This window comes from Meleagris gallopavo, chromosome 8, assembly GCF_905368555.1.
Source record: "Meleagris gallopavo chromosome 8, MGAL_WU_HG_1.1, whole genome shotgun sequence".
Taxonomy (NCBI): Eukaryota; Metazoa; Chordata; class Aves; order Galliformes; family Phasianidae; genus Meleagris; species Meleagris gallopavo.
In genome coordinates this window covers 22080039-22092925 of record NC_139411.1, presented here as the reverse complement: position 1 = coordinate 22092925, position 12887 = coordinate 22080039, and the positions used below count along the sequence as shown (strand labels likewise).

Sequence of the window (12887 nt, the reverse complement as noted above, 5' to 3'; positions counted from 1 at the left end):
TCTACTCCATTGCACACAACTGCTTTGAGCTGTACCCAACCTCTGTTTGTACACAGCAGAGAGAGCTGGTGGACTCTGAGCAATGATGGGCCAAAATATTTCTGTGGTTGGAGCCTGATTCCACAGCAGTTCTACACCAGCATAACTATCCACTCTTATGGAGGAGTTCCCAGTTTACACCAGCAAGTGAAAAGGTGAAGCAGGAGGGCATGTCAAACATTTAGGAGGAAGTGGAGGTTACAAGCCATGTTCAGCCTCACTGAGGAACAAATGCATTCAATGTTCAAGCCAGAAGGATGGTGACTACAGGGGAGGAAAAGCTTCACAGACAAGCACAATGAGAATTCAGATGGATGAAATATGGGCTCTTGCAAATAAAACCACAGAGCTCCCCAAAGCAGACCTTGCTAGAAACCAAATATTATCTTTTTGATACTCACCCTCATTAGACAGCAAGCAATAAAACCTATTAGTGAAAAATTCATCTCCTCTGCCCCTTGCCCTGGCCCTCCCCCACCACATGCCCTCCTGCTCTGATCCTCTCTCTCTTCTAGGATGGCTGTGATTTGTTCTGAGAAGCGACAGGTTTATAGGTTAGCCGACACCTTCTCTCTGTGGAATTTTAATTAACTTCTCCCATCGTCAATATGTTAAGGAGCAGGGTTCCCATTATACGAGGTCAGCAGCGTGTTTCAGGCCCTGCTATATCAGCCGTCAAATTGAAGAATTAATGACGTGGCTAATTGGCTCTAATTCTCCACCCCCTCCCCAAAATATGGAGGGGCTAGATGGAGCAGGGGGGAATAAGGCTGGCTACTGGGGGAGGCTGGTACAGTCCACAGTCTCGTTAAAAAAAAAAAAAAAGTGCACAATTTAGGCTCATTTGTTCATGGGGTAGCTGTTCCACCATCTCCCATTTATCACCCTGCAGGGAGGAAAGGGGGGAGTGAGGAGACAGTGGGTAAATACTGTGACAAGGAGTGTGTGCAGCGTGCACACCACGGAGAGGAACACTGTCCTGACAAGAGGCCACATCAGTAGGTCATCACTTAAGAGCAGGAAGCAGCATGCCACTGGGCTCTAATCAAACATGGTGCAAGAGCCAGAGCCTTGTAGCTCTGCTGTGAGTCTGCCAGAAAAGGGGCCCCTGTAGCACAGAAGACAGCAAGGGGCTTCTATCTAACATCCTGCAGTAGCATTAATGCACATGGCACTTCTCAAAAACATTATCTATTCCAAACACTTGGAGCAATGGGATGGTGGAAGGGCAAAATCATAGTGGATCCTGAGGTCACTTCCCTGATAATGCCACTTGCTCTGTACTGTTAAGTCTCTGCAACCTGCAAAAAGCTCAGACACTTGAGGAAGACAGCAGTTATGGGAAATACTTTGCTATTGCACAAGTCTAAAATTCATTCACTGCAGATATCACACGGACAGCAGCAACAGCTGTTCATTCCCTTCCTTTGAGGAAGGCTGAGTAAGAATCTCTTCTGTATGCAGCAGACCAGCTAACAGTGGAAAGAGATAGATCGATCACTGCTGGTCAGTATAAGATTTTAACAAGGAGAGTTTGAATTTCTCAGATTTTCGCTTCTTCAAGAATGGGATCACCTTGAAAAACACCTCGGAAGACACTGGTACTACCCTTACCTTCCATGCTAAAGTTATAGTAATACACTCTCTCCATTAGAAGCACAGCACTACACGCAGTGGAGATTGGAAAACCTCACCACTGACCTCTACTACTTTCCACAGTTCAGTATGCTCAATTTACCCTGAAAACTGAGCGTTAACCACAGCACACAGCTCCAAGTTTCCCAAGCCAAAAAAACAGAAACATTTTTGCCTGGCATCTCTTCTGCCACAGAGTGAGAATACAAGTTGGCATCTTTTCAGTACAGAAAACCTCAAAGAGACTCAGCTCATTGCTTCTAACTAGCAAGGCAGAGCAAGTCAGAAAGTTTGCTCTGCAAGTAAGAATGAACAGGTCCCACCCAAGACAGTAATAGGAACACAGGGCTATTTTTGCAGCCTCTTATGAAAGGACCACTCTGCTGTGCTGCAGAACAAAGATTACACGCTCTTCCCTGGACTGCTGCTGCAGGCACAAGCACCTGATCAGCAGCCACCCAGAGCAAGTCCCTGAAGTGTCACCCTGGTGCCTCACAAACATTTGCAGACATACAGCCTATCCAACTCCTTAACTTCTTTCCTTCAGAAATTGGGAATAAAGAGAGCTCAGTTACCTTAATAACGGGCTGATAGCAATGGACCACACTCGATCCTCTGTCTGCACTGTATGCAGACACTGTCCGACTCTGCCCGCAGACAGGGACCAAACCTAAGGAGAGAGATGCATGTTATGCCACGTAACCCAGAAGGTAGGATGCACACCACTAATGCAGTGCTGGAAGAGCTGCCAAAACTGCCTCGCTCACCTTCCTTGATACCTTCTCCCTGAATTCCCAGTACTTATTTCTGAGGAGCAGAGCTTTCAATCACTGGCGGAAAGAAGCACTTAACGTTACAATGACTCAGCTTATGAGTATGACTTTCCATCCTGCTTCACCACAGGGAACAGAGAAAGCACCTCCATCACCACGTGCTCTCAGGCAACACTCAGCACAGAGATTTCTCTGCTTTCGTAGTTAAATAAACAAGAAGTAAGATTTGATCAGGCCTCTGCTGTTCCCTTTCACAGTGTGGGAAGACTTTGTGCCATCCCTGAAAACATTTCCATTCATTTTGTCTTTAAAATTAATTATTCACTACCCTGTAAAGCAGTTCTGTATAAAGCCATTCCAATTGGACCAAATTTCTTAAGCGTACCCCAGGCCATTTTCAGAGGCCCCCCTTCGCTCACCGACAATGTGAGAGAGCTCTTTTCCCTCCCCCATGAATACATGCACATCTCCATCCACAAATTCACCCTCCCCACTACCTTTGTTTCTGGGTCCTTATAAAGTCTTACTGGGGTCTCTGCTTGTGTTCTTCACTTTCCCCAACTTGCCCTCATTCTTGGCTCGTGGAACTTGAGCTCCTCAGTTCTCTGTAACCAACCCCCAATGTTTCACTTCAGAACTTCAAAGCTGGGAGTGCCCTATTTGTTTGTTTGTTGATAATGCCCAGGATTGCAGGCTATTCTTGTCAGTGGGGAATTTAGCACCTAGTGTCAGCAAAAGCAGCAGAAAAGCTTAACTCTTTTAAGGCATCCCTATCTCCTACAGGTTAAAAATATTGCTCAGAGCACACTATCTGGTGCCTATCACACAGGAATGTACATTAGCAGCTCTTCAGGGCTTAGTCCTAATCAACACTCAGCAGAGCTCTCAATAGCTTAGACACTTAGAGCCCCTTTAAAAGGCCAGTAGGGATTCCCTTCCACCCTCCAAGAGTCTCACTCACGCAAACAAGGCAGCCTACACAGGAGATAATAAAAAATAAAAGGTGAACATCCCGAGAGCCTATCCTCCAGGGAGCACTGGGTGGGCAAGATCTCACACTAGCTCCAAGAAAAAGAGACTTAAATTTCACCCTAGCCTTCAGGAATTTGTTCTCAAGGTCAGGGAGGTCTGTCCTCCAGCTGCCAGGGAAGCACCAAGAAGACACTCTCCCAGCAAAGAGGCTCCACAGAAGCAGCCCTGCTTAAATGTCAGACAAAGCAGTATCAAGGCCTTGCTCCCAGGAGCCAAGTAGCACCTCAGACCTTCTGCATCTGAATACTGGTCTGCTTGAGGGCAATTTTATCCAGGAGTACACACTCATACAGAGGAACCAGCCAGAATAGATAGGGTAGCATTGTTGAGCAGCCTTGCCAGATAGTTATCAATTATCACATATTTCCTATAAAACCTTAAAATAGACATTTAGATCTTCTTTTGCCCCTATCTATCCCTCTCATAAAACAGGAATAGCAGTTTTTCCTCTTAACACTTAACTCCATTAATGGCTTAAGACATGTACCAGGGATCAAGAGTGCATCCTGCGCTGAGCAACAGTCAAAACATTCAACACGCAGCATTCACTACTAACAATAAAATGAGACACTGTGAAGATGCTACAGATACTGCATTGTACTAGCAGGACACGGGTTAGTTCCAGTTTAAACCAGCAGCTGATATACTAACCTACTGCTAAATCTTTCCAAAAAGCTTGGCACAGCAAGCATCTCTGCATAGACATGAGCCTACGCTAAGATACCCAGCGCTCCTCCTGCAGAGTGAGGGCTCACAACAGTTTTGCTGACACTTAGATGTTCATGGCATAAGACCTCTGAGGTCACCACTGCAGCAGCACCTGCAGCAGCCAAAACATCTCTGCTCACCTTTGCTGTTCTGTCCCGGGAGCCACTGACAATGAGGCCACCTTGGAAGTCCACACAGTTCACCTCTTGTTCATGTGCAGAGAACTTGACACTGTAGGAGCCATGGATCTTGTGAAGGACAATATTTCCATCTCTGAAAAACACATCCCCAAGCAGAGAGACTGTATGAGCTGCATCTCCTCTGGCTAGCCATGTACCTTCCACTAACACTTGGCAATGCCACTAAAAGACCAGCACTGATCTCTCATGGAAGCAGAAATTCTAACAGCATCATTAACCCTCTACTTCTCACACATCATATGTTCTCCCAAAATCCAATCTGGATTCCACAACAGCCATTCAAAGCCTGATCTGCTGCACATGACATTTTTTCTGGCAAACCTTCCGCCCACCACTTTCTTCTAAACTGCAGAAAGTACCAGAGCATCCTTCTCCCACTTTTCCTCTCCTGCTTTTGGTTGGCCAAAATCCTGGCTGGATGCTGAATGGACAGAGTAAGGGAACAAGCAAGAGGTCATTCTCTACCACGTTAGAGCCTCAGCTTTTCATTCATTTGAGAGCAGCAATGCAAGGTATTGTGAATTAACTATAAGGATACTTAGATTTTTTTCAACCAATACAGTAACTGAGATTTTAAATGCATGCCTTCATTTTGACCTGAATTTTAGGCTACCGTTCATAGGGGAAAGTGTGAAGGCATCCAGGGCAGCCAGCCATGCTTGCATCTCTCAGTTCCGTGCTGAAGTATATTAACAGCTAAAACATTATATATAACAGTTCTGTCATTTGCTATAATCGAAAAAAGCCAGCCAATGCAAATTAATCAAAGAAATGTGTGTGTGCTGGAATGCTTGGCAATTTTCCTCCTCTCCACAATTATATCAGTAGGTCTAATAAAGACAGGCTTGTGTCTAGAAGGATTTATGCACAACGGAAGCCTCAATTCTGAGCATTAGAACACATTCTACTCTGGTTGTAACAGGGAAAAGAAATGAACCCTGCAGATCAGTCAGGACTCTGTGGCTCTATACAGAGTAGAATTTTTTTCAGGACACAACCAAATCATAAGAGACGAAGCAGCAGGAGCTGAATACAGCCAAGCACAAAGATATTGTTATAAAGACTGACTTGTCTGCTCTGGGCTGGAGCTACACAAAACCTTTCCAGCTTCACTACCATGCTCCATGGGCTCCCATCACTGACCCAACTTACCCCCCTCCACTGACGATGTGGGAGTTGACAAGAACAAAGCGACATACGTCCTCCTGGTGGCCAGAGAAGATAGCCTGAGGGTGACGCTGCAAACCCGTACCATCTGGACAGAGTTGGTAGGCCTGGATGTTCTCGGCTTGTGACAGATAGAGATACTGGCCATCCAGCTCCATCCAGGGCATCAAACTGCAAACAGGCATCAGGTTGGAGGAGTGAGAAAACAAATGCACAAAAATTAGTAACAGTAGTAATAATAATGCACACATAAACAAACTAAAGAGAATTGTGAAGTTGGAGCTGCTGGTCACATATAAAAGCAGGGCTTAATGCAGCACAGCAAAGAAGTGATATTTCTTTAGCAGCATACAAAGCAGATAACATTGCTGGCATTTTTCTAACCAAGAGCTGAGGAAAATGAAGTGTGGAATCTCTGAAGAGAAGATTGCCAAGACTCTAGTGAGTTTAGATAGGAAATACTTAAGGCTCCCTGACCCCTCTTCATGAGCCCTGTACTTTTAAAGAAACTAGACTATCAGGCATTTGTGAGCTATGTCAAACATTTCTAAGAGACCTTTCAGTACGAAGCTCCTGGCGCAAGCAGTCCTGATAGTCCACATTATTTGTTGATGCTCAGCAAAGAACACAAAGTTGCCACTGTTTCACATGCATCTCAGCACAGGAACAGGTCACGTCACATAACATGTCTTCCCATGAAGTCCTGCACCTACTACACATATTGTACACTGTTATGCAAAGCCTGAGGGCATCCAGAAACTTTGTGCTGCCCAAGTAGAGGAGGTGTTTTTCTACATTCACACCTCTTCCACTGCTGAGTTGAAAGCAACTGCAGAGCAGTCTCTCTCGATTTATGTTCCCCACCTCTCAGATGAGCCCATACACCTCTTCTGCCTCTTGCTATTTATGAAACAGTGACAATTTCCTACATGGGGTTCCAGGCATAAGAGCAGTAGACTGCTAAATGCTCTGTTTGAAGACTGAAATTAAAAGTGGAAAATACGCTTCAAATCCAAGCTAGAAACCAAGATAGAGAAGAAGACATTCAAGTTGTGTCTGAATCAAGTTTTTCATCGCAACAGATTCATTGATTCTTGAAACAATATCACAATAAAGAAAACAGAACAAGCTACAACGTACATGCAGGTAGTAAGCTCCTTGTTGGAGATCTTGCTTTTTGTGTCACCTCCAAAGAACCAACAAATAGGCCTTCTGGACATGGGGTCAGATACAAAGAGATATAGGGCACACATCATATGAGGCACAGATGTGTAAAACTGTCTCCAGTCTGCACACTCATTGCCAAGCACACCAATACCCACGAAAATGTTGAGCAAAACCAAAGCCTTTCCATAGAACATCCTTTCAGCTTGCAAACTATTCAGAAAAGCTGTTTTGAAAGCACAAAAACATGTCTCTCTTTTTCTTGCAGATCATTCATTCTTAGAGGTCACGATTTTCTGCATTAGCAGAGGCATTACACACAGCAGCAGCTCAAATCATCACAATGAGGGACTAGAAGCAAGCAAGAGAACAATGTGGATTACTAGACAGAAGGTTCCTGCTTGCCTGTATTCATCTCCAATAAGAAGCTTGTCACAGGGATAAAAAGTTGAGCACAGGTTATTTGCGATTTGGTCTTATGCAAGGAAAAAAATAAGAGGCATCTTTGGAGTAGCAGCTTTGGTTTGAGGCTTTGATTTTCTTTTCTTTCCTGCACGCCCACACAGTCCTCTAAAAGCAAGCAAATATCCAGCTTTTCCAGCCTCCAGCCAGTCTCTATAGCTCTCCTCCTGTCATAGTTTAGCTTTTTACCCTTTTCTATGGGTTTTTCATAAGGAGGAGTAGCAAATTTGAAAGTAGGACAAATGAAAATCAGAGGATACAGTTTGGATGGTGGCCTTATTAAATCAGTCCTTGCATTTTCATTTGGGAAGCTGCTTTAGTAATGATCTCTAACAACCACAGAGCCTGTCTTCACAAATGGTCACAAGCACTTCAAAGGCAGGTATACAACCTGCACCAAGAACCACTCTGCTCATTACAGCTGTTCCCAGGACTTCAGACAAGCAGTGGCACATTATCCACCACTTCAATCTACACAGCACAAAAAGGCATGAAAGCTCAGTAGCAGGTCCCTGTTCTTCAGCAGCTAACAAACTATAGTTCTTCTCATTTTTCCTTCTGTCTGATGATGTGAAAGCTGAAAATTTAGATGTGCTGTTTAGATAAGAGACACATCTCAGGCTTTGCTTTGAAAGCTGAGTATGCCTTTGCAAGAAAAGCTTTAACAACAACCTCCTCTCATTAATGTCAAATATCCATTTTGTTAGTGAAGGAGGGAAGCATAAAACAGAAGAAAGAAGAAGCACAAAGTAGAAGAATGGCAATTAGCATTTTAGATTTGTACATCCAAATTGAGAGCAAAGATAAAGCACCGGAGACAAAACAAGCACTTTGAGGAAACATGCAAGTCCACATCTGAGATCAAGGTATGCTCATTGTGAGAGCAGGGCAGAAAATTGCTCATGGTATACAGCAATAGACAGGCACACAATAGTCTGGAGTCTGCAGGCAACATTACTAAATCCAACTAGAAATGTACAAATCAGAGCAATGCCAAATTCAAGCTCTTACTGAGAGAGGAACTCTCAACTAGGTGCCTCATCCCTGGAGGTGTTCAAGGACAGGCTGGATGGGGCCCCAGGCAATCTGATCTAGTGCTTGATTTAATGGTTGGCACCCCTGCCCACAACAGGAGAGTTGGAACCAGCTGATTTTTGACGTTCCTTCCAACCCAAGCCATTCTATGATTCTATGAACTCAGAGTGAAACCCTAGAGCAAGACAATAACAACAGTTACCCCACATCCAGCTAGACAGCAACATCCAAAATAGGCCAGTGACATCACTTGTAAAACCCCTTCGATCAGAAGGAGCATGAAACATTTCATTTTGGAGCACAGAGGCAAACCCAAATCCCCTCAGCAACAGAAAGAACCAAGTAGAAGAGAACAGAGCCACTTGCTTGCATTTCCATTTCAGGACTGTCTCCCTCCGGCAGCGTCCATGCCTCCAGTTTTGAGAGACTTTCACCCTTTCCTTCACTGGAATGCCAGGTGCTCTGCAGACAAAGGAAGAAAGATGAGATTAGCAATCGTGACTGATGCTATGCAGAGAACAAATACACTCAAGCTGGTCACAGGTTCTCACTCTCGTTCCACAAACGATGAGCTCGTATACATTGATGGTGCCAGAGCCACGCTAAAGGAATGCACTTATGAAAGTTGACGAGAAAGGAGTTCTGAGCAAAGCGAGTGTTCATCAACAAAGAAAGCCAGCCACAAGGATCACTGTTGCACAGACTTTAGATCTGATCGAGACCTGATCTGGTACACAGATAGAGGTTAAAATGAAATGTGATCAAGTCTACACACAAAGAAATTACCAGAACCAAAGAAAGAGGACACCACTTTTCTAATGGAGACTAAAGAAGGACAGTTAGGATAAGGACAGCAACACACAGGAACAGATAGAAGAAACACCAGTCAAGAGAATACTGAAAGTAGAAGCTAAAAGTGTCCAGTCAAAAGAGTAGTAAAGAAATTGCTCCAGACCCTTATCTGCCTAACAATTACACAACCAGATACAGTAACTAGAAATCAAGATAGATTCAGACTAAAAATAAAATTCATTCATCTGTATAACCACCCAGTGCATGCACACCCCAAGTAAGATGGACCATCATTTGCAGCAGCTCACCAAAAGACTAAGAATTCCACCTGGTTGCTGGGAAATTCCCTACTTCTAGTCAAAGTTACTAAAGGTTGCTAAAAGAGAGACTCATGCCCAGTGACTGGGATACAAACCAAAATTATGGAACAAGCCCAAGATCAGCAGAGTTCAAAAAGTGATAAAAGGTAAATACCACAGACACCTGGGACCCAGGTCTCTTCAGTGACTACATGAAGTTACCCAGCTGAAGCAGCTGTTCAACATCTGTTTTGCCTTCATGATCTAGAATTGATTAAAGATTAAAAAAAAAAGTAACATTCAGCTTTAATACTAACCTATCATAGTATTAATTATTCAATATCATTGCTGGAGCTGCTAAGGTGGAAAGGATCAGTAAAAGTTAAAAAAAATAAAAAATAAAAAAGTAAAAAAAAATAAAAAATAAAGAAATTCTTGAAATTATTATTTGTGACTGGTGTTGTGAGCCATTTACTAGGCTACAAAGTGAGTTTTTTCTCTTTTCATGCATTTCTCAGCTGTGAATGTTCCCAACCATATGGGATGAAAGGAAGACCCTTAGATCATTGATAGATGGGGACTGGTGCCCAGCCAGGACCAGTTCCTCTTCACATTTCTACCATGCCCCCAACCCAATTCCATTTTTGGGTACTCTGTCATCTTTAAAACAAAGATTAGCTCTGTGTAAATAAACATCTCCTGTGGTTGTTAATGGATGTAGGAATCTCTAACCTGGCCCTGTGGCTTGGCCAGATTCTCATTTTCCCAGCCTTCCTTCCATAGCCTCGGGCTCTTCAGGCTCTTTTTTTTTTTTCCTGCTCACCCTTCCCTCCCCTTTTCTATGCTTTCCGGCACTTAGTCACCATTATAATTTGACTGCATTCCTGGGCATTTGACCCATTTTAAACAAAAACAAAAAACCACACACAGAAAAGATCTTCATCCTTCAGACACCTGTGCAACTATAAGTTTATGATCAGTAGCACCACACCAAATAAAAGTGACTTTAAGAAGCTACAAGCTCTTTATTTCTCCTAACCCTTAAAAAAAAAAAAAAAAGAGTAAAATTAAATCTCTAGAGTTAACCTAGGCTGCAAGAAGAGGAATTCCATTTAAAGAGAGAGCTTGCAGGGGTTTGTGGGGCCATACAGCGTCTGGGACGAGGAATGCACAGCACTGGGAAGTCAGGTCAGGTCCAGCAGTCGCCTCATTGCTTATTACTCTCCCAGACAGAGTTCAGGCTCTCCGCCTACATCCAATTCCATTCATTACTCCAAAACTCTTCTCCTCCCCACGCTCAGCCCTCAGTTAAGTTCTCCCCACATACAGATTTAAAGCACCAGTTTGCATAGTGATGGAAAACGCACTTGTGCCACAACCCCCCAGCACATACTGGCCCAGCCAGATATCCTGAGCTCAATGCACAAACCCTACACAGACTAGATGCAATTTCCACAGGGTAAAAAAAAAAAAAAGAAAAAAAAAAAGGTGAATCCAAGGTCAGAAAAGAAGCCTTCATCTGAAAAAGCCAGTCACTTTCCTAGCTGGGGGTGGGTAGGCCTTGATCCTTCTACCACTAAAAGAGAAATTTCAGAAGAGACTATTGCATGCTGCCTCGGCCCATGCTATCAGTAAACTGCTGTAGTTCCTCCTGGAACAGACACTCTGCTCCTCCATGCACATCAATAGTTTTTGCAGGAAAAGGACAAGGACAAAACGTGCTGAAGGGAAGGACTGTTTGTCGATGACGGGGATCTGAGTTTGTTATTCCTTTGGGAGTGGGTTGTTTGTTTTGGGGTGGAGAGGGGGTAGGGGGTTACTGCTAACAGATGTACTGTTCATCCAGCCCGCCTTCATCATATAGCAATTCTCAATCAATCTAATTTAAACATGTATTAGAAGCAGCCACATATTCCATACATTTCCATTTATTTAAAATAGAAGCAGGAGGTGGGACAGAACATAAGAAGGCCACAAGAAGGGAGATGTAAAAGTTGAACTGATATGTTCCTTTGCCAATTCCATGGCAGCAGAGACCAAACTGCAATGACTTCCAGTGTTGGTCAGAGATGAGTGCTCCCCTGAACCAAGAAGAAAGTCAAACTTAGGCCAGTGATGGAATCCAGTGCTGACATATAATTTAATCTGCTTCCTCAACAGCAGCTCCAAGAATACACCAGCAAAGGTGAGAAGCAGCACCATCAGCACACTAGAGCAGTTCTCAGATCTTAGAAAGCTAAAAAGGGCATCATTATATAAATTTAATCATAGGATAATAATAAAAGAATAATAATGATCTTTTTCTCCCCTACAAGATCTATGTGTAAATCTACGACATTCTCCATGGTGACCTGAGAGAATCAAATCAACACACACCTACACTGAGTGGTGGACTTAATCAAGTACCTTCCGCTTCAGCAACAGGATTGGGCATTCAGAGATTAATGAGACTAACCCAGCTCACAAAGATGATGCTGTGGAGGGACCACCATCCAAAGACAGTGAATAACTTGACCTTTCTTAGTATACCATACGACAAAACACCAGCTGCTATTCAATATATGCTTAAGTGTTCTTTGAAATGTAGTGTTCAAGTTCTCATGGAAAACTTCCAGAAGTGAAGTTCTAGACTGCAGGAGGCTGACTCACTGAGGAAGGACTTTTACTAGGAGCAAAAGAGTGCTGCATCAGAGTGCAACTGAAGCGCAGCCCATCCTAGAAGGACGACACACAACAAAGTGAACATTGTGACATAAAAACTTAGTGAAATTTAAGCAAAACACTCTTAAAACCCAAGCAACGTTCAAAATCTATCATTTTATCATCTGTGCTAAGGGTGACTATTATTAACAGTCTATAAAGCCACGTGATCTGGAACATACATGGCTATCTTTTTTCATTAGCAAATTAATCCAAAAAGCACTCTATCAGGATGCCAAACTATGTGGCACAATATATGACCTAAACTAATGCATGCCTCCAACTGCATGTGCTTCTGGTGGAAGTTTCCTTTAGAACGTCTTTGTTTCAGTACGAAAGGGAAGCTGAACGTTTGTCACAGCATGAGAGAGAGTTCCAGTATAAAAGTCATCCCAATCAACCCACTATAAAAGAATTTTCATTTCTCCCTTCCTACTTCACCCAACCCTTAAGTATTTTGCTCAAATTATGGATTTCCTCTCTTTCTTGGCCGAGTTACCAGAAGAAATACAATACTCCTTCTGGAGCCCGCTTCCCAGCTGCTGAAGTGAGAGACTGGGACTATCCTTCCCCAGCACCACTGACCTCACCTCAGCCACCATGGCAGTTACTGGCCTGGTCCCCCAAAAAGATCAGCAAAAGAAGGAATCACTCCACCACAGACAAAGCACATCTCCTTCTAAAGCTTCACTTCCAGCAGCTTTTGCCTTCAATGATCCCTTCCCCGGCCAAACTCTTTTGCCACCAGAAATGGCATTTCTGCAGTAGCAAGAGTTTCTGTGTTTTACTGCATCTCCAGGAGATTCCCACTGACTGGCTACAATTTCAGCATGTGCCAAAACAATGGTGCCTGCAACAACAAATACCATGTTACAGAAGGT

General features: G+C 43.6%; 1 protein-coding gene across 6 annotated transcripts in view; it reads right to left on the bottom strand.

Moving 5' to 3' along the window:
- The window catches only part of FBXW4 (F-box and WD repeat domain containing 4), a 58628-nt gene that overhangs the window by 39088 nt on the left and 6653 nt on the right, over positions 1 to 12887 (bottom strand). For 3 of the 6 annotated variants that reach the window (XM_085230186.1, XM_085230189.1, XM_085230187.1), the window contains exons 2-6: positions 8582 to 8677; positions 6695 to 6766; positions 5540 to 5725; positions 4328 to 4460; positions 2250 to 2344 (exon numbers count right to left, since the gene is read on the bottom strand). In XM_085230186.1, the coding sequence (XP_085086312.1) occupies positions 2250 to 2344; positions 4328 to 4460; positions 5540 to 5725; positions 6695 to 6766; positions 8582 to 8677 (582 nt within the window). The remainder of the gene's footprint in view (positions 1 to 2249; positions 2345 to 4327; positions 4461 to 5539; positions 5726 to 6694; positions 6767 to 8581; positions 8678 to 12887) is intronic. The other 3 variants (XM_085230188.1, XM_085230190.1, XM_085230191.1) reach the window with 2 other exon arrangements.